Consider the following 23,149-nt stretch of genomic DNA (forward strand, 5'->3'; position numbering starts at 1 on the left):
TACAAAACAATACTGGAGATCGAAACCTTAGTGTGTGATGCACATCTTCAGATGACATTATCATTACAAACTGAAACTTGGGGAAATTCAGTTGAAAAGTGTAGAACTAGATTGAGAGAGATGGTTCAACAAGGTTCATAGTTAAAGACATTTCAAAAAACTGTTATAAGCAGTCAATGGTTATCTGTTTACAAATAATAATGATTTATAATTTCAGTTTACAACATGAATTTCTTCTGACGGTCTGACTGAGTTGAATTGACAAATGTTTTGTAAATATGAATAGGATTTACATCGCAGGCTGACTTCTGCTGAGTAACTGATGAAAACCTATCAGTGGGCTCCTGTTATGCTCTAACTCGTCGAACATGAGGTTATTAAGCGCATTACCTTCAGGTCAGCCAGCTGACATTCAAACGTCTGTTGGGTTATGTATCTTCAAACTGAAAAATTTAGATAAACGCCCTCTTTCTATTATTGTGAAAAACCAAAACATTTTCATAAATCAATCTTCTACGTTTAGGTCATTTCGCAGATTCTTTACTCCTATATTTCAAAAATTTACGCTGAATATCAACTTATATATACTTCTCTAATTTCTTTATTTGTCTTGGGTGTTTAAAGGCTACGTTTTTGAATTATTGTTGATGGAATATGATATTATATAAATAAATGAACACAGTATCGGTTGATTACCAGTGTTTCCAAGGCGTTTAACTTACCTAAACACAAATAATAATCATTTTATTCTTACATAAGATGTAAGGTAGGATACGAATGTTAACCACTAAACTAAAAAGAAAATTTTTTAGTATTCATATGACTGGTGAATCAATGAATTGTAGCAGCTGGTCATAAGATTACACAATCTAAAATATTGGGTTCTGTCATTCTAAATTAACATGTAAAATCATAGAATATTTCAATTATTGTTAGTGTAGCACTAATTTGAACTGTTCTTTGTACAAAAAGTGTATCATAAATGCATACATTGTATTCGAATATGAAAATTCAGAAATTCTGTGTGTTAAATATATGTAAATCACGAAGTAAGAAGTTTTTCTTTTTACTGGGTTCGAAGAGATTTAGTATATGGTCGTATATTTAATTTAATATATATTTATGGTATTAGAATTGTATTGTGTATAATACTCTTCCTAACTACTCATCCTGATAAACTTCAGGTGAAATAAATTATTAATTGTTAACTTAATTGAGTTTGATTATCATGATTATGATGATGATAATGACGATGTTAACTGTAATAATAATAATAATAATAATAATAATAATAATAATAATAATAATAATAATAATAATAATAATAATAATAATAATAATAATAATAATGATAATGATAATGATAATGATAATGATAACGATAATGATAATGATAATGATAATGATAATAATAATAATAATAATGATAATAATAATGATAATAATAATGATAATAATAATGATAATAATAATGATAATGATAATAATAATGATAATAACAATGATAATAATAATGATAATAATAATAATAATAATGTCTCTCCACTTTGTACCTAAGAATGATAGGGAAGATTTTGATATTGCTTTATATGCTCATCGTGAGGTGGATCGATTCGGTATATTATACGACATTTGGTCAAGTGAAACTGCTTTTCAAGAAGTCAAGAAAAATGTGAGTGTCTTGTTTAAAAATAAATTAATAATTGAAATTTGGTATGTAACGGAACCGGATGCATTAAATTAATATAAAGTCATTGTAATTTTTTGAACTGTTTCACTATTGTTCTGCTTAAGATTTCTAAAAGAGTAAATTTATGGAATTTTAGAGAAACTAGGAACTAGAGTCCTTAAATAAATGATAATTTCTGTTTAACATTATTATATTTTTAAAAAATTACTCTTTGATTATGACATCTGTAGAAATAGCTGTAGGCCAGGATTAAGATAAATGGAAATTCCATACACATAGTTCCCTTTATCATTTTGAAAAGAGCAAAATAGCATGAATTCATTTTGTTTCGTAGGTTCTCGTCAGCTGCTTACAGCTTGTGATATTTAAAATCATAATTAAATAATGGGTTGTCACAATCAATGTTGCAGAATGTTCTTTCACTTAAGGTATAAATTTACAATATACAGTCTATTAATTTTATGTACACACTTGCTATACTATGCGAATATGTCTTCAATATAACTCCTAACCAAACTCTTTCATGTAAGTAATTAAAACCCATTATGTAATTATAATTTTAAATATCACAGGTTGTAAGCAGCTGACGAGAACCTACGAAATAAGATGAATTCATGCTATTTCAGTCAGTCAGTCAGTAACAACGTAGAACTTCGTACGTACGTACATCAGTTCGAGTTGCCACACCACATTAGCACAGAGATGCAGTTGTCGATTCAAATCACGTAGTGTTAGAGGTAATAAGAGTATAAGCAGTAATCGGGAAGATTAGGGTTTGGAGATGTTATTTAAAGAGTATAATACAGTGAAATAAATTTGGAAAGAGGAAAAAAGGGACATGAAGGATTCAGAAGATTAGAATTTGGGAGAACACAGAGAGTGGATGCACCTGCGCCATTGCAAACGATTTTGAGCCATGTCATTCAGGGTCTCTAACCATCGGTTGCTATCATCTCGCGGTCCCCAACCAGGTAGTCTACACCTACCAACATGACTCAGTTCACTTGTCAGTGACTTCATGGACTTGTGCCATGTTTTGGTTTGGCCGCCCCTAGCTTTCTTCCAACCTACTCCTATACCACTGAACATAGCACGTCGAGGCAGTCGGTGGTTTGGCATACGTAACACGTGTCCCAGCCATCTCAACTGATGAAGTTTCACTACTTCAATTGATTTGCCATCCTTACCTATTACCTGTTTCCTAACAACTGTGTTACTTACTCGATGGTCCCACGATATACGAGCAATATTTCGAAGACACCTATGATCAAATACTAGTAGCCTACGGATATCCTCTACTCTTACCGGCCATGTTTCACTGCCATAAAGTAGGACGGAACGAACTGCTGTGCAGTAAACCCGTCCTTTGGTTGATAGATGGATATCTCGCCTACGCCATAAATGACGCAAGTTGGCAAAAGCTAGTCGAGCCTTCTGTATCCGTGCTGAGATTTCGTCACACACCAGACCACAAGGGCTGATGAGACTTCCAAGATAAGTGAAGCGGTCGACACACTCAACTACTTCACTCCCTATCACTAGTTCGGGTGTCGATGTAACCCAATCCTGAAGCAACATTTTGCATTTCGAGGGAGAGAATCGCATCCCGAATATGCTTGCATTGTTGCTTAGAGTGGTCAGAAGACTCTGCATTTTGTCAGCGTCTTCACCAAATAAAACTATGTCATCAGCATATTCTAAGTCAACAAGTGAACCTCCTGGTAGAAGTTCAACCCCTGGAAATTTAGATGAGGACAGTGTTATCTCTAAAAGTACGTCAATGACAAAGTTGAACAAGAATGGGGAGAGTGGACAGCCCTGACGAACACCATTTGAGGTAATCAATTCTGATGACAGTTCGCCATAAGCTCTCACTCGACCAGTTTTGTTCGAGTAGAGAGCCTTTATAAGGTCAATGTACTTCTTTGGTACTCCTTTCAATGACAAACACTGCCATAGAACCTCACGATCAACAGAGTCAAATGCCGCCTTAAGGTCGAGAAATACTACGATTGTGGGGCGTCTGAACGTGTGTCTGTGTTCTAGAACCTGACGTAGTGTGAATATCTGATCTGTACAACCACGTTCAGGTCGAAAACCAACCTGATTTTCTCTAGTCTGCTCTTCACGACCTTTGGTTAGGCGTCGAAGTATTATTGAAGCTAATATTTTAGACACTATATCAGTCAAACTGATTCCTCTGTGATTGTCACAAGAGGACTTTTGTCCTTTCTTAAAAACTGGCACAATCAGTGATTGAGACCAGTCAGATGGGATTACGTCTAGTTCCCAAATCCTACCTAAGACCTCAGTTAATCTCACTGCTAATACTGAACCACCATCCTTAAAAATCTCAGAAGTAAACCTGTCATGGCCTGCCGCTCTCCCTCGTTTCAGATTTTCTATGGCTTTTTCAACTTCGTAAAGAGACGGAGGACCTACATTAACTTGCCATTCAGGTTGACTGGAGATCGTGGGAAACCGAAGTGTGGCTGAAGGTCAGTTGAACTGATCCCTGAAGTGTTCTGTCCATCGATCCAATCTCCTGGATTGAGAATGTATAATATGTCCATCTTTCTCTGAGATTGTTTCGGTAACAGTCGGTTTCCTAATACCGGTTTCCTTAACAAGTCTGAACAATTGTCTGCTATTACCTATTGCCTCTGCCTTTTCCATCTCTCTTGCTTTTGCTACCCACCACTGTTCACGATCATTGCGTAGACTTCTTGTCAGCTTGCGCTTAAGCTGACTCTGCTCTTCATTATGTTCAGAGCCAGGTGGAATGAGTTTCCGAGCATCTATCAGTGCGATAAATGCTGTTGAGATCCAGTGTTGCTCCCTAACCTTACGGTTTACCGTACTAGCAGATATCACTGCTGTTTCCACAGCTTTTCGGATATCATTCCATGCTGCCTCAGGGTGGGCATCACATACATGGTTGCCTAACTGTTATCCTAGTTGTTCCCCAAATATACTCTTAGCTTGACTATCATTAAGTAGGGCCCTAAGAGGTTTCCTTGCAGCGTCTTTCCTACGTCCAGTAAGACGCAGACAGATACGCGCTCGTACTAGAGCATGATCTGAATCTAGGCATGTGCTCCAGAATGAGCGACAGTCTTCTATCGAGCCCCTCCATCGGTGGCTGAAAGCTATGTGATCTATTTGGGTCCAACGTTGGGACGAATTAGGGGGTCTCCATGTTAAAAGATGTTTTTCCTTATGCTTAAAGTTAGTATTTGCAAGGAAAAGGCGGTTATCTGAGCATAGCTGCAACAGACGGTCGCCATTATCTGTTCTTTGAGCCACGATACCATAAGATCCACCTAGGTGTCTTTCCCTATCGCTAAGTTTACCTACTTGAGCATTAAAGTCACCGGCCACTATTACTACATCCGAGCGCTTAGCTTTTCGGAGAAGGTCCGAAAGCTTTCTGTAAAACTCATCTTTTACATCATCTGAGCTGCAGTCAGTGGGAGAATAGGCAGAGACGACGAAGAAGCAACGACGAGTGTCCCTATCTTTCCGGATTCTTACTGTTCCGTTCAGTCGGACAGCGCACAAACGACTGTCTACTGGGATCCACTCTAAGAGAGCTAGTTCTGCCCTAGGACTCAATGCTATACCTACGCCGGCGAGGCCGCGGGAACCAGCATCAGGGCTTCCAGATACACGAAGTGTGAATCGAGTTGGTTCTTTACTTTGATATGGTGAGGTCAAGTGAATGGCGCTACTGGGATCCTGAATGCGCGTTTCGGAGACGCAGCACACATCGATGGCGCGGGATTCTAAAGTCCTAGCTAAGGAAGCCTGCTGTCCTATTTGGCTCCTACGTGTAGTTTAGAGCGTGGTTTCAGCAGACCAGGAATAACATTCCGCGTACTCGAATCGTTTGCCCTAGCGGTGCGAGGTGATAAAGAGACGTGGGGAGGGTTAGTCATGGAGATAAGAGAGGTATTAGGAGGTGTAGGAAGGATTTGAATGTGACCACCTTGGTCTCTTGTGCTGTTACGGGTATGAGGGCTGATGTCACTTCCCGGCTGCCCACACCGTGGAAGGGTATTTCTTGAGGAACCTGAAAAGGAAATTGGATTAGTGTTGGTCTTGACGACCTGGGAGCGTGACCGCAGAGCCCAAGGGACAACTGCTTGAGGCCGGTCGCGCACGGCCTTTTCGTGGAAGGTTTTTAATGTGTTAGCTCCGTTCTTCAAAGGGCCTTACCGCCGGAGACGGAAATCCGTGAGGTAAGGTGGGGTGTGACATTTTTGGGGTCGACCTTTTCTAACCCCACCCCTCCTTGTGGGAAGGCAGCATCGCTGTCATGCTGGTTGTCCGAAGGAAACACCTTACTGCTGTCACACCCCTCTACAGTCAGCAGTACGACTTCACTCTCAGACCTTGAGTTGCTGCTTTTAGTCTTACCGTTCTTCAATCGACCTGCCTGGCATGGTAGAACCTACAGGAACATATGTTCCAGCCAATATAGCTCGATTGGGTCATCACGATAGGCAAGCCCGACCACCGCGTCAAGGTAGCAGCTTCGATCGGGATCATGCTATTTCGCTCTTTTCTAAATGAAAATTATCACATTTTTTTGAAATTCACTACTGATGAAGCTACTGATTGGTATTTTTTTAATTTTGTGATTAGTCATTATTGCTTTTATTAAATGTTTTTGTTTTAGATTTTTTCAAAAAATGTTATCACAAAAAGGTCGGTCACTAATTACGTACTTTATTTCATTTGGTTATGGATCTAATTAAAAAAAAGCATTATCTTTTAACTAATTTTTATCAAGATTTAAATTATGAGTTCTACAAATGTATGGTTTTAAATATATATGAAGAATGTATTTAAAATGAAAGTTTATTTTGTCTAAGGATTCTGTAGACGCCTAACTTTCAGATCAACAGTCTGGATTTCATAAGGATCAATAGTGTACCAACCAAATCGTAACACTACGGATCATTGTAGAACAATCAATTGTATGGAATTCATCACTTAACATCAACTTCATTGACTACGAGAAAGTATTTAATAAAGTGGACAGGACAAAGTTATTTTATCGAAATTTCAGTAATTGATATTCAATGGTTATCAATTTTCATTTAGTAAACTGATTTGATCTTGTAAAAGGGATATAATTAGAACTGAATTTAATAGATTTCAGTCTTTAAGAATTTTACAAATATCATAGCAAGACTATCATTTATGGATGAACCAATCAGGTATAAGATAACAGGTCTCGGATTTCGGTGCGAAATTCACTTATCCATCTGGTGAAATAGAGTTTTGGCATTATAACTGATATCAGTCCGAAATTTAATTCCTAACCTTAGTCATCAACTGTAAATTATAGTTCCTCACACTGGTTTATAACCCTCATTTGGTCCTAGTTATCAAGTGAACACTCTCAAGGTCATTTTAGCGTTGCTCAAAGGTCGTTCATAAATTATAGTCTCACCAATATCATTTTATCTTAATAGAAATTATTGTTTAAAATTGTTTGTGTTTATATATATATAATTCAAATAACTGGTACTCAACAGTTGCATAGTAAATCTTTATCTTAGTAATAAAATAACACCAATCACTTGTTTTTATCTCCTAGTGACCTCTTCATAATTTTAAATTGATTGCAATCATCAGTTAATCAACATACATTAATCATAATACTCTTGTTGAATATCTGTTTATTTGTTGATAGAAAAAAACAACTTAATGCTGACAAAATATTTTTGTATGAAAAAAACCCAAACAAATAACAAACGAACAAAACCAAAAAAAATATAACATATTCCTATAAAGTATTACACTTGATATACTGTAGAAATTTATTATAAAAACATAGTTGTTCTTTTGTTTTCTTATTTTAAAAAAGTTAATGGATATTTATTTAGAAGCATATAATCATATAATATCAAGAGATAGTCGGCGAAAATTATCACAAATGATGATTGATTTAATGTATAAAAGACCTAGACTAGATTTCAATGAAAATTACTTTATTACAGCTTATAAATATGAATGTTCTATTTTAAGACAACGCAAAGAAATAATGAAATCTATTTTAATTAATCAAGTAAGTTGAAATATAACTTCAAAATATTTTAACAATGTTCTATATGAATTCATGTTTGTATTGTTTGTTTGAATCTTCCCATTGATATTTATGACTGCGATCAATCAGTCTCTTTGGACAAATGTGCATACCATGAGGATTGCTTCGATATAAACATTGAGTCACATGAGTTTTAACCAGACAGGTGGATGGTGAGTAGTAGTGGAATCCATGACGCGCGTTTCGTCGTATTTCAGTTAGATGTACATGCATTAATGGAAAGATCCAAACAAACAATACAGAAATGAATTAAAACTTCACAGTATTACACAAGCAAGCGGCTATTTGGACTCAGTAGCTAAAAAGATAACACGATGGCGTTTGAAGCGAACTGTACTGAGTTAGAGTTCCGGAGTGATCATCAACGCTGGGATGTAGGTACGTCTGGTTGACGTGTCCCGAACAGAACGAAACGCGCATCATGCACTGCTAGTTACCATCCGTTCTATACGAATATTTAAAGTTGTGTTGGATATATCTTATATGACCGGGAAGATAGTCCGATTTAGAATCATTTGTGAATATACATGGAACTTTAGTTTCACATTTGATGATCGATTTTAAGCTAAAATAAGTCAACATTGATGCTTACTTAACTTTGTGTTGGATAAAAGCACTTAGCAAATAGGGTATATACCTGTTTTAGTCTTAAACTTGACATTGAAATGTGAACTTAAAACTTCACGATCATGTGAATGAGATGACCCGTTTGAGTGCTTAAGATGTGGTCAATTAAAATCGATGCATATATTGATCTATAAGTCGGCACTACTTAATGGGTATGACCTAAACTAGGAAATAGTATTCAATAGCTTAAAATTCACAAAGCTTACTAAGCTATTCATTGAACATTCTTCATGATAAACGTGTTGTTCACTTACCTATTGTAATACTGTTTACCTCGATTTCCGCAACTAGTTTTCCAGGTGGATTAGCACTACAGTACGTTTTACTCTTTATTTAAAGTGATAAAACTTTCGTTTGTATAGGTAATCATCCATATGCAAGTGGTTATGAGTATCAGAATTGAGTATTGAGTTACCATTTGTTTTAACACTTCAATAAATGGGGTCTCATAGTTCATTCTACCGGTTAAGTTGAGATATCCTCAAAGCTGAATTCAGTGGCGACGATGTTTTTTTTGGACAATAAGCAAAGGAGTTTAGAGTATAACCCTACTTCTCGAACCAAGCAATTCTCAGAAATCTATTATTCTAAGATTCTTTATAATTATTAGACATTACTGTATTATATCCGAAGCGATAATATTTGTACAGACCTAAAATAAAATCATCATTATCTATTTTAAGATGATCAGTTTCTTTCTTACCTCATGCATTTTTTTAAGATTTCGAACGAACGAGAATATTTGAAGAAACTCCATACAGATAAAGTAGAGTATGGTTTACCACCACCGTTGATAGAAAAATGTCTAATTGCTCCAAACACAGATGAGTAAGTTGTTTTACTAATTTAACGATCAAACTATGTTTCTTGTTACAATCACTGAATAATTAGAAAATTCAGAAACGTTTAAGGAAACAAAATCTGATGGGTTAATTTCGGAGTCAATGTTTACGTTAATTTACTTCTGGAAACTCAGTCATCAAAATCAAGACTACTTAAATTGTCAAAATATCCAAACCATATATTTTTAAAGTCTGTTTATTTCCAGATTTACTAGTTTTATGTACGCTAAATTGAACGTGCTCACGAAGAAAACTTCCGCACTGACATTTACTAATATTTTTAAGGTGGTGTCGAAAATAGATGTATGATAATCATTTGATCGATCTTCAAAAAGGCTATCTGATTAACGGTAAAATACAAATTTCCACATATTGTAATGTGGTTTTAATTATATATCATCAAACTAAAATGCTTTCATTTCAGTTTCACTCATCGATTTACAATTTAGTGTCAGAAGTCATCCAAACATGTATTTTTTCAAGACGTCTCTGAATATAAGTCAAGTGTTTCATTTCAACCAACATATTAATATCATACCATACCTTATATTGTGAGCGTAATGAGTACTTGATTCCCCTTGATTATTTAAAGTAGACTAGCATCTACTTTGAGCATCGTGTTGATATGACTTGCCGGAAACTACATAGTCAGTCAAAAAAATAATAATAATTGACAATGTTTAGACCAAAAACTTTGTTAGATTATATATGTGTTCATAAGTTATAAAACGCTTCTTTTAAACTTTAAGTAATTATCGATTACAAGTTTTACCCTTACTTACTTACGCCTGTTATTCCTCATGGAGGAGCCATAGGCCGCCCACCAGCACTCACCATCCAATCCTTTCCAGTTCTTTCCAGTTGTTATTCGTCATTTTCATCTCTGCTTCTATTTCCTGATGTAATGTGTTCTTTGGCCTTCCTCTTTTCCGCTTCCCTTAAGGATTTCAAGTTAGGGCTTGCCTCGTGATGCAGTTTGATGATTTGCGTAATCTATGTCCTTTCCATTTCCATTGTCTTTTTCTAATTTCCTCTTCAGCTAGAAGCTGGTTTGTTCTCCCCCATTGAAGGCTATTGTTGATGGTATCCGGCCAATGGATGTTGAGTATCTTACGCAGACAACTATTTATAAATACTTGTAACTTCTTGATGGTTCTAGGAACTACTACAACTATCATCAAGAAGGTACAAGTTTTACCTGGCTACATTAAAAGAGTTTTTGTAGTGAGCAATGTATTAAAGCAATTTACTTTATCTGCAAACAATTGACCAAAGCGTAGCAATAAAACACCTAGAACTAACGAAAAATGAGTGACAGATAAATACACAATAGTGTCTTTACTAGGTTATCTTTTAATTCATTCGAAAAAAATTGTTCATGAAAAGAGTATATGTTTTTTAAATTAAACTCAATTTCATAAGTAATGGCTTTTATGGACTCCACCTTTTGTTATTTTAAACGTTTTGAGAAATTTAATATCAAATATAGCAATTCACTAAGGTTCATATATTTAGCATTTACAGTTTCGTCCACTTTTAATAACAGCACACATATTGAAAAGTATTTCTAACATTTAATTGTTTGTTTCTGTTAGACAAACCGTTGTTAAGGTTACATTATTTTGATAGAAATAGTTCTATATTTTCAACCATTTGATCGTTAATGTTAATTTATACATATATACATTTTTCTTCAAGGCCAGTGTTATGTCCAGTATACTTATTAGAATTTCACCCGTCATTGGCATGTACACCAAGTTTAATTGAATCAATAGACGAAAGTGTACGTACAACAATTACTATGTTAACACCTAAACGTCAAATCCAATGCGTTATATTGGAAAAACTATTTTTTGATTATCTAAAATATGAAATTGATACATGGAGACCATTAGGAGCATCTTATACAGCACAAATTCAAAAAGATGTAAGTTTTTCAATGTATAACAGCGTGTAACTAGTTCAATAATCCATACATTTTAAATGTATTTGGTTAAATATATTCCAGTAAGAATGAATGAATTACTTCTTATTTATTAGAAGGATAATAAATAAATCGTAATCTCAGTTTATTTCAGTTATGGGTAAGCTAACAAAACACGGAAATGGGTAAATTAATGACAGTTAGTAGGACGTTTTATTGACCTGAAATCATGTTTATGAGGATTAGCCAGTGGAGAACTTATACGGAGATAAAACTGCTCTTAGACTCTATGATATTGGAAATCACATTATTCAATTTTTGTTGACAATTTTTTGGACTAATCTCCATAGTTACCTCTCCAACCAAAATAATATATACTTCACTAAAATATGTTAAACATTATGTTACAGTTTTCACAGTATTATTTAAAGGACTTAAGGTTTCACTTAACATGTACCATTATACTAAATTATTATGTATTTTTTGTTTATTTTGAAGCTTCAAGTGTGTTTCTTTCTTTTGTTTTATACTATGGTTTTCTGCTTTCGCTGTATCATCTACATACGATTATCATATAATGATAACATCTTTTTATACAATCATTTGATGGAACAATTAGTTATTTTCACCTTATTTCATTGAAGATGTAGTACAAATGTCAGAGTTATGTGATCAATATATATTATCTGTGCAACAGCGTAATCCACGTGGTGATAAGAAAACACGTCAACATTTTCTATTGAATGAATTAGGTCGTTTATCAGATTTGGTCACATTGCGTCATCGCCTACTTGATTGTATGTGGGAATGTGAAATTTTATCCAAATTATATTTAAGCATTTCTAATCGAATGGGTTTTAATGATTTCCATTTATTTATTCGACCATTACAATTTGAATCAGCCAAATACAAAGAAGGCGTTGAAGAATTGAAACCACCGATATATATTACATCTATTCACGATGATGATTCTTTACTGGATAAGTAAGCAGCTTAATGTTTCCGTTTATCGTCTTTATTTTGTTAATGTGTCAATCTTTTTATCCAACATAGTTGTTACGTGATGAATTTTTATTCAGCTGAATATTCTTTAAACGGCTACACTTATTACATAAATTAAAATCAAATTGATCTTATATTCCAAGTGTTAGAGCACTGATGTGGTTTGAGATTAAGACGACTGTTTTCCTAAAATAAACAAATATACTCCCTTAATGCCCTTCTCCATTTACTCTTATATACTTATCTGAACCTTAGCTTTCTGAATGACTAGCCGAAATTACTATCCATTAAACATTATTTTATACTAATCAAATTGTTTTTATTTTGATCTTCATACAATGTCTTTCATTGATATGTCGACTATCAGTAGAACCGTAGTGATATAACATTACATGTACATATCTTATTATGTTATGATAAATATATGTTAACCTTTTTTGATTAGTTGACTAAATTCAGTTACGGTGTTCAAGGTACTTCGTGATTATACTTACTAAAACTAATCATTTTATAAAAGAAGGGCAAACGTAATCGTTTGATGAAATAGCGCTTTTTCAAAAAAATGACTCAATCATTACACAAACTTGATTTCAACAGCTCATGAAGATTAATCTGAAGAATAAAAAAGCAGAATATCGCTTATAATTTCTGTTGTAACGGGTGACTGCAGGTTATGATAGGCAGCGTTTATATCGATCGAATCAGTTACACGTAAAACACGTAGTGGACGACCTAGTGTCCTGATTGGTCCCGCTTCCCTGTCTAGCCCAGCCAGTTGAGTCTAGAACGCAAGTCACAGCCTCTGAGTTATGAATCGTTATATTTCAAACATACTCTGTTTATATACCAACCAAACAGACCACATCGTACCATAAAAATAGAAAACAACATCTGTACAATATTTAACGAGTGAAATAAATAATGGCCAATAGGGAATGCCCATTTAGAGTCCAAGGACATCATTAGACTTAACATGATAATGATTGGTATATTCCTCAGCATACCTAACAATTTCGATGGTAAAATTTAGTTATTCAGCTCTTATCATCATTCCAATGTAGGCAACGTGATCGAGTAATATATATTGATTTATAAAGAAAATGATTCAGTCAACAAGTTCAATTCGAACCAGAAAACAGTGGAGCTTATTCGCGTCGTGTAGAGACAGGTATCTACCTCAGTACAATGCAAGATCGTCGCGCAATTTTGTGGGTTGGTTAAAGTTAGACATTGACACCGTTGGATGCCGACTCAGTGGTCTAGAGGTTAGGCTTTTTGTGCACGAGACTGAAGGCCCTGGATTCGAATCCCGCGGGCGGGATCGTGTATGTGCACTGCTAAGGAGTCCCACAATAAAACGAAACGGCCGTCCAGTGCTTCCAGATTTTTAATGGTGGTCTAACATCAATCAGTTCATGATCTCAACCAAAAACACTTTTAATTTTTCTTTATTCAGTTTTGTATATTTAAACCCCAGATAAGAATAAATGTCTATTCAACTAATTTTTATTTAAACTGTGTTATTTGTAACCATTTGGTTAGAAAATTTGTTCACTGATATTTTGTATTTTTATTCATCCAAATATTGTATGTCAGCTAATTAGCTGAAATTGTAACTAACTTTTTTTCTAACGTAATAACTTATTTGAAATGTTTTTTCAGATATTTACCTTCTGCTTTGCCACTTGCTATTCACGAATTAGATGAAACACAAGTTGGAAAATTTTCATTTCGTGGCAAAGCGACTATTATGGAGGTTAGTATCTCTAGTAATTGAAGAAAAATTGTATTTATAAATTATTTTTCTAGATTAATGAAAGTATGTTATGCTAATCGTGGAGTGATGTGTCACTATTGTACAGTTTCCTATTATTTAATTACATTATTAAAATCTTGTAAAATAACGTTATACTACTGAAAACAATTTTAATATCAATAGTGTACTGTTTTGCAGTCTTCTTCGTGTTCGTATCCATTTTTGCCTGAGCTAAATAGTTTGTATCCTAAGTTTTGAACTTGTTTTATTTAAAAGGATGATAAACAACGTAATCAGCTCTTTTGTCATTTTTTGTTGTTCAAATATTCGCTGCTTTATAATGTCACATACATAAATTTACCATACATTTGAAAACCTTACCCATCTGTCAATTTATTATTAGTATATTTGGTCTTCAGTAAATATACTGGTACAACGTGGCTTTAAATGAATCCTTAAATAAAGGACAAAATTGTCCGAGTTAGTATTAATTAAACATTTCTAGGTGTATAGAAAAGTAAAACCTTTTCATTGTTTAACTAATGTTTGTAAATTAATATATTTCAAAAAGTAACTTTACGGAAGACCATCTTTTCTTAACAATGAGTATTCTCCAGTATATGATGTTAATCCCTATATCCCATTTGTATCTATGCCATTGATTCTGTCATACTATTGATAAAGTTGCTTTTGTCAACAGCCCATAAAAGTTTATCAGTGTGTTCATTGTGTTGTATTTTTTTAATGAAATAACAATGGATTTCTCTCCTTATTTAAGAATATTCAACATTCTAAGTCACAAAACAAGGAGGGGTTTGACCTGTTTATGAATTTTTGTTTTCACCAAATGTTTTAATAATTAATACTCTAAAGTTATGTTTTAAGTAAAATTTTGATAATATATAAAGAATTAAATGACAATTTTACATATTGTTTTGTTATTAATTTTAGATGCTTGAAACAAGGGGTATAGAAAATTTGCTAACTGTATTGCAAGTACAAACTGTTCATAAAAATGGCTTGATTGCTGCTATTTTATTAGCGTTCAATGGATGTCCTGCATTTTACACTTCGCATGCACCTAAATTCAAGTAATGTTTGTGTTATACTTCAATATTAGTTCTAATTAGTCATAAGAAATTCACTGTAACCACTAGTATAAGCAACAACTTTTTCCATTTTTTGAACCAGTAATTACTTAAACCATGAACCATTGAATGTTAGACCACCATTGAAAGCGTGGAAGCATTGGATGGCACAAGAACAAAGATTCTGGGTTTGAGTCTCGCGAGTGGGACCGTGGATAACACTGCCAAAGAGTTTTATAATAGGACAAAACGATTGTTCATTGTTTCCAGGTTTTCACGGTTGTTTTAGTATTAGTCGGTTCACGATTTCAAATAAAACTCAACTATCTCGCCAACCTTATACTGATAAAATCAATATTCGTCTGTACACTATTTCTTCCTCTACATTGTTTGCTTACTACGTATTAACCAATATCATGTATGTTAATTTATTACTGCTGATCAAATTCTGCTAATCAAGTTTCAATGTGAACACACGTCGAAGTGATTTAGTATCACGTACACTATGTTTTTGATGTACAACTTACAGTCCTACGGTGCTCGCTGACTACCAAGAAAACTCAGCGATCATGTTTCAGACTAAGAATCTAGTTTATGCGGATTCAATTCTAATAGGAGACACAAGTAAATCCATCTGACGAGTGTAGAAGAGCATCAAACATAGGTCCGATATTTTTCGTTTATTAAATGTTTCTCCATATGAGCTCGAACTCGCGCAAAAATCTAGTTACTTTGTGAAAACAGAGGTTTATTATACCAACTATCATCAGCATGAACTGCCGTCAGCTGGAAGACCATTAAAAATAAACGAAATTAAACATCTCCATGTTTTAGAAAATATGAAAACAGTGAGAGAAACGAGAAATAACAAGTTAAGAATAATGTGTTAGTTATTCTAGGCCAAATGAAGAAAATATGTAAGTGATATTATCTGCACTGTTTCAAGTTGTGCCGTAAATATCTCGTAGTTTTTTGTTTTATTTACCACTTCATGAACTAAAATAACCACTCAAGATACTCCAACGAATCAATGCTAAGTCGTGAGGACTGGTAGATATAGTATGTACAAATCTAATAAAGAATAATTTTAAAATCAATAAGTAATCATACTGATTTACACTAAATACTTAGTATTCATTTACAACAACTATTTATTATCTTCAATGTCATACTGTTTAGAAATGGTCTTATTCGTACTGTTGATACTGGAAATAACTCAATAAATAACAATGATGTCAGCGGCGCACGAATCGGTCCAACACCATTAGCTGTTGAGCGATCAACTCACCAACTGAATGCAGAGTACTATCCAGAAGCATTTTTCTCAATTCAACTGGAAAAAGTTAGTTATAAAACAGTAAAAAGCATAATTTAGATTTAATAGTTTGGTAGTTTAGGGGTAAGCTTTTTTAATGAAATTATTTCATAATAAAATAGCTCCGATATTTGAACTAAAGATTATGAAGCATGTATGTTTCTAAACAGATGCTTAAATTATTCAACAAAATACTTTGTCAATATTTCTTTATTAGACAATGCTTCTTAATCAGCGCTTACTTTTGCGAAACATTTGGTTTCAAGATTATTTTGTGTTTATTTAGATATTACAAACAAAGTTACTTTGTCTTTATATCTTATCATTAAATGGTTTGCGTAAGATTGGAAAGAAAAAGCTATTTATGGTAAATATATATACATATTCACTTACGTAAGGCTTTTTCAAAAGCTTTATAAGCAAAGATGGATAATGGCCAGCAGTGGAATCCAGGACGCGCGTTTCGTTTATCCATCTGACCAGTTCCAAATGGGACAAAACGCGCGTTCTGGGTTCCACTGTTAGCCACTATCCATCTTTGCTTATAAAGCATGTGATTTAAGGCAATATCGAGACAGTCCGCACAGGATGCACATATGCTAACAAGAGATTGATCAATTGCATTCCTAAATAACAATGGGAAAATACAAGTAAACAAAACTAAATGGATCTAAAGCTTGTTCAAAAGTTTTATCAGATTGTATTGTGTGATTTGTAAACTTTTCACATTATTTCAGCCATGGTTTTATATAAGATATTTTATGAATATCGGGATTGGTAATCAGATTATCTTGTTTAAATTATAAAATTCATTCGATGACTATGATCCATTGACAGTGATTTGGAAAATTTTCCTTATTTTGTTGTGCAGCTAGTAAAAACAATAAATATTGTGTTTTTACAAGTCACAACGTAAAAGAATTATTTCTTCCTATTATCTTAAGGGACCAAGTCGAGATAGAGTATGCAATGCATTCATCAAAAAGACACAAGGTGGTGGGATCGCTGCATCTAAAACTACTGCGGAAAGTGAAAAAATGAAACGGTAATTCATTATTAATTTTGTTTATTCCTCAAATTTTTTCTAAAGTTGGTGTATGTAGCTGCTCATTTTAGATGGTAATTATTTGTCTTTAGGAAATGAATCATTTGATTTATGGTGTACATTTAAGATTTTTAGTAATGAGTGAGACAATCAAAGCTGTTCCTCCGCTCAGTACTCTATTTTGAAGATTATACTGATGAATGATTGAAAAAAGGGGATATAAACTGAAATTTATTCTATCTAAATACACTTTTTCAAAGAGGGTATATATATTTTACTTAGAAATCGTTTAATATTTCACTCTTCTTTCACCTTCTTATGACTACGGTAATAACCTTTATTTATTTGAATGAAATTATGAACGAAATACCATTAAAAAATAATGTTTTTATGGTCTGTTGTTTTTCAATTTCTGATTAGGTCAGATTAAATTTATTTTTTTATTGTTGTTTTCTTTTTCAGTGAATTTATTTCACAATTTTGTCACGATTACTGTGAACGTGTACAACATGCATCGCTTAGAGCACAAATTATTGAAACTTATAGTTCAATATTAATTACACTCGAAAATGTACCAGTTATACGGTAGGTTTCTTCAGTTGTCAGTTAATGAATAATGTTACTTATATAAGCCTTAATATTTACTTTATGAATAAAAAAATAATCCGATTCACAAAAAGAGAGAGGAATTAAAACGATTAGAAGTATTGTTTTCTATGTTTGGTTCATTTGTCTGTTCATTGTTTTCTAAAACAAATGTTCCTTAAATAGTTTATTCAGTCACTGACATTTAACAAAAAATATATCGACAAATTCAGAGCTGCAAATCTAGTGTTGATATCGGCTATGAAATTCATGCATGCAATACTTTGGGAGTTGTCATCAAAGAATCTTTGATTTTGACTACGACTACTGGAAACCAAGTTTGATTAATGTTGTTCAAGGTTTAGAATATTGACATTTGAGTGTAACAAATATGAGTTCAATCTGTATTGAAAGGTAATAATGGATGCTATAGTATGCCAAGGAATCTAACAAGACTGTTGTTCACCACAGGCAATGGAAGATGGTCATGTAATATCGTAGACTGATCGAAATTAAACATTAATCCCGTTGGATGCCGGTTCAGTGGTCTAAAGATTATTCGTTTGCGTTCAAGACCAGAGGTCTTGGATTAGATCCTCGATCACAGTCAGTCAGCTACAACGTAGGACCAGGCACATATGTGCATCGGTCCAGGTTGCCATACCGCATCTGCACAGCAAGATGAACACCGAATTCATAGGAGTGGTTAGGTCAAAGGTGGTAATATATAGGAGAAAAATTGCATATAAGGATACAGTACAAGAAGAAAGAATTAGTTAGTAGGGAGAAAGATATGAAGTGATTTTAATCTATTAGTTTAAGGGAAGACAGGGAGTGTATACACCGACGCCATTGTGATCGATTCTGAGTCATGTCACCAAGAGTCTCCAACCATCGGTTAAGAAAGTCACGCGGACCCCAACCAAGTAGTCTGCATCTACCAACATGGCTCAGACTAGAGGTTAGTGTCTTCAAGCACTGATGCCATGTTTTGGTTTGGCCGCCCCTAATTCTCTTCCAACCATCTCTAAAAAACCCGTAAGCATTGCACGTCGTGGTAATCGGTGTTCAGGCATACGTAACACGTGGCCCAACCATCTCAGTCGATGAAGATTAACAACCTCATCAACTGATTTACCATCATTACCTAATACCCTGCGCCTAACCTCACTATTACTTACCCGGCGATCCCAGCAGACGCCAGCAATATTTCTAAGGCATCTGTGGTCAAATACTAGTAGTTAACGAGTGTCTTCTACTCTTAATGGCCATGTTTCGCTGCCGTAAATTTAAACAGAACGGACTGCCGCGCAGTATACTCGTCCTTTTATTGATAGACAGATATTTCGCCTTCGCCACAGGTGACGTAAGTTGGCAAAAGCCAAACGAGCTTTTCGAATCCGTGCTGAGATTTCGTCCGATACCAACCCATTAGGGCTGATCAGACTTCCAAGATAAGTGAAGTTGTCAACGCGTTCGACTACTTCACTCCCTATCCTTAGTTCAGGTGTTGACGCAGACCAGTCCTGAAGCAACAACTTGCATTTCGAGGGAGAGAAGCGCATTCCAAACATTCTGGCATTGTTGCTTAGTGCTACCAGAAGACTCTGCATTTTATCAGCGTCTTCACCAAACAGGACTATATCATCTGCGTATTCTAAGTCGATAAGTGGACTTCCTGGTAGGAGATCAATACCCGAGAATTCAGTCGACGAGAATGTTATTTCTATCAATAGGTCTATGATGAAGTTAAACAAAAATGGAGAAATTGGACAGCCTTGACGGACACCACTTGATATTGCAAAAGTAGATGACAGTTCGCCATAAGCTCTGACTCGACTAGTAGTGTTCGAGTAAAGAGCCTTTACAAGGTTTATGTACTTCTGGGGTACGCCTTTCAATGACAGACACTACCACAGAATCTCGCGGTCTACCGAGTCAAATGCTGCTTTTAAGTCAAGAAAGACCACCATTGTCGGACGCCGATAAGTATGCCTGTGTTCTAGAATCTGATGAATGGTGAATATGTGGTCGATGCAGCCACGACCAGGTCTGAAGCCAGCTTGGTTCTCTCGTGTTTGCAGTTCACGAGTCTTAGTTAGGCGTCTGATAATTATCCACAGAATCGTGGATGCATACTTCTAAGAAGACTCGTAACACAACGAGACGGCTATCCAGTGCTATAAAGTTTTCAATGATGCTCTAACTATGATCAGTTCATGGTTTAAACTTTTAAAATGCCACATTCTCCAAAAATCCCGTATGTTAATAATATTTTTTTCACTTACCGTCGTACTAATCCCATTTTTTATTAATTTAATAGTCTACTTTTCATTAACATTATAAAGTCCATCATTGTAAAAGTCAAATACATAAGCTTTCATAATTATCTAAACTATTATTATAGTAGTTAATAATCCATAGTCACCATTTTTGTTTTATAAATGTGAGTGTACATTGCATACATTGATTACATTAATCCTATTTAATGGCGATCTAGAAAGGTTACCTAGACTGAATTAACATACCTTCGTTTTGTCAATCGTTATTTCATTTTGTATTCTGTAAACAATATTTTTATTAGACTGAATCCATTAGTTGAATAATGTGGTAATGTTGTTGTAAACTAATTCTTTATACTGATAAATATTTTGCAAACACCAGCAACACAAAACGGTTTATTATTCATGAAAAAACTCATTTAAGCCAACTATAAACCTACTATGACTAACTGGCAGCCTGCTTGAACATATGGTCTAATAGATATTTCAACAAGTAATCTAATTTTGTTTATTTTGATATACCATTATGGCTACTAATCACATAACCTATTCAGGTGCGTTTTTAAATAGTTCACAAGTTACAAAAGGCCCAATGAGATATATCGTGGTTGCTGGCACTATGCAGCGAAAAGAATGTACATTATTTAGATGTCGATCGACTGAACTACTAACTTATAACTGGCAACCACTCAATACATGTCGTCAGGATCGACCAAGAAGTAAGAAACGGAAACTTGTTGAAATACCTTGTGCTGAGAATTCTATATTGTACCAAAAATTTAATAATAAATAAAGTTAATAATAATATATTTGTTTTTTTTAATAATAACCTTTTAATGCAATCTACTGCAAGTCTTGAACATTTTTTCCACCTTTTTTATTCATTATCAATAATACTAATTTTTGGCTTAGTTCACTTACATTCATGGATGTCAATTCGAAAATTCAATTAGCGTAGTAAAGTAGAAAACTAGACATATTTAAATTCGAGTAACGAATTCTATGGTGCCTTCGAATCATTTCTGTTGACGAGTGCTACTAAATTAAAAGATTTGCGGGAGATATTTTGACAATTGTCAAATGTAAGATATTAGGCCACTATATTTAAAAATGAACCCATGACTTTTAGTCAGTTTTGCATTATTTTTAATATAAATGAATCTTTATAGCATTTTTTAAATATTTGTTTTGCAGGGAAGAATTTTTTATAATCGGTTATGCTTTTGAAAAGAAATCACCTGAAGAAGATTTGGGTAAACAAGAAACTGACTTCAAATCACTACGTAATCGTCCTCGCCGTGTATTATCTTCAGATGGAACTGAATTTTATAATTTATGGTTTATACCACATTTTATTGAAGTTTTATTTGTATTTCGTCACTTGAATGATGAAGCTTGTACTAAAGCATTGCGTTTAATGGCCAGGATAGCTCGTGCTTTACACGATATTTTACATTATTTAGTTGCATATGCTAGATTAGGCATTAGTTCCTCCAAGGCAACTGCTGAACAAAAACATCAAATGTCCGTATCTTTTGATAAAGTAAGCATAATCTAAGAAATGATTATTCTAGAGTGTTTTCTATTTGTAAATATATGGTTATAAATATAACTTTGTTAGAAATTGATTATTTACAAACATACCTTATGACCATAAAAAGGTTTTTACTTGTCATATACGCTGACAATTATATATTAAAATAGAGGCTAGATTTTATAGATTGTGTCTGTAAAAAATTAATAACGATTTTGAGCATAGATGGTTTAACGACCAAATAAACCTCATTTATGTTATTTAATCTCTTAGTAATCATGTGAAAAGCAGTCTTAAAATGACCCAACGAAACATTTTCCTCAGGTATAGTATTACGGAATGATTGTACTTTGGGTAATCATCAGAAACCTAATACTTTTAAATTTGACAGATAAGTATTTTTGATTTATTTAAGTATGATTTTAAAACATATTGATAGAAGTATAATGACACTAAAGTATAGCAAACATAGTTTTGATAAATTTCACTCAAAAGTTAGAAACATTGTTTGACATAGGAAACTGTTACTCTGTATATTTTCATTTATCAGGTATACTTCATACTATCACTAAATTTCATTCTCAGTACTTTTGATTACATTTATGAACCGTATATTTAGGGTTTTTTGGGAAAGTTATGGTTTCTTTGTTCATTCATATGACAATACATAATGCTATTTTACTGATTACTGTTACTGTGATATAGTTGATCTCATGTATTGAACTATATGACTTCAAACTATGATTTAATAAATATATTTATCTCCTAGTTGATGTCACCATATAAAATGACACTAATACTATCAGTTAAATGTCTGAAAATTCTTTTTAGAAACAATCGTACTAAGAAATATCAATGATTAAATTAAATATGTAGTGATAATGCTTTCTTCTAGACAAGAGATCAAGATGCAGAGATAACAGTAAGGATAACAAAACTATTGAACTAATCCATATATTAATGTAAAACTAATAATGCAATTTGTTAAATTTACTTGAGAGTTGTATGATGCTTATGTTATAATTACACGTCAAAGATGTAGTTTGTATCTGTTTTTAGTAAAGGAGTATTCACTTTTAATTTTACCTACTTTGATTACCACTTAGCTAAGTGATACAACGACTATTAAAAAGATTTATTAAATGAAAGAAATCATCATTGTTGGTTCTTGTGGCCTGTCGATTTTCATATGATAAGACCGCCAATCAGAACACGACTTATACAATTTTGGCTCTGAGGCCAAACCAATGACGTATTGACCAGTACGAACAGCCTATAGTTCTTATTGGTCCTTCTCGTCTAGCCCTGCCTGTTGAACCCAGAACAAATCTACTGTAATAA

At 33.8% G+C, this 23,149-nt stretch overlaps 1 protein-coding gene across 1 annotated transcript in view; it reads left to right on the forward strand.

Annotated features, from left to right (window-relative positions):
• The window catches only part of MS3_00007535 (uncharacterized protein), an 83,821-nt gene that overhangs the window by 19,211 nt on the left and 41,461 nt on the right, over nucleotides 1–23,149 (forward strand). Inside the window, exons 15-25 of the mRNA XM_051215826.1 lie at nucleotides 1,559–1,672; nucleotides 7,569–7,769; nucleotides 9,157–9,263; nucleotides 10,976–11,204; nucleotides 11,821–12,185; nucleotides 13,866–13,959; nucleotides 14,911–15,050; nucleotides 16,227–16,389; nucleotides 17,307–17,407; nucleotides 17,870–17,992; nucleotides 21,469–21,817. Of these exons, the coding sequence (XP_051066360.1) occupies nucleotides 1,559–1,672; nucleotides 7,569–7,769; nucleotides 9,157–9,263; nucleotides 10,976–11,204; nucleotides 11,821–12,185; nucleotides 13,866–13,959; nucleotides 14,911–15,050; nucleotides 16,227–16,389; nucleotides 17,307–17,407; nucleotides 17,870–17,992; nucleotides 21,469–21,817 (1,986 nt within the window). The remainder of the gene's footprint in view (nucleotides 1–1,558; nucleotides 1,673–7,568; nucleotides 7,770–9,156; nucleotides 9,264–10,975; nucleotides 11,205–11,820; nucleotides 12,186–13,865; nucleotides 13,960–14,910; nucleotides 15,051–16,226; nucleotides 16,390–17,306; nucleotides 17,408–17,869; nucleotides 17,993–21,468; nucleotides 21,818–23,149) is intronic.

The sequence above is a fragment of the Schistosoma haematobium genome, chromosome 4 (assembly GCF_000699445.3).
Source record: "Schistosoma haematobium chromosome 4, whole genome shotgun sequence".
NCBI classification, from domain to species: domain Eukaryota; kingdom Metazoa; phylum Platyhelminthes; class Trematoda; order Strigeidida; family Schistosomatidae; genus Schistosoma; species Schistosoma haematobium.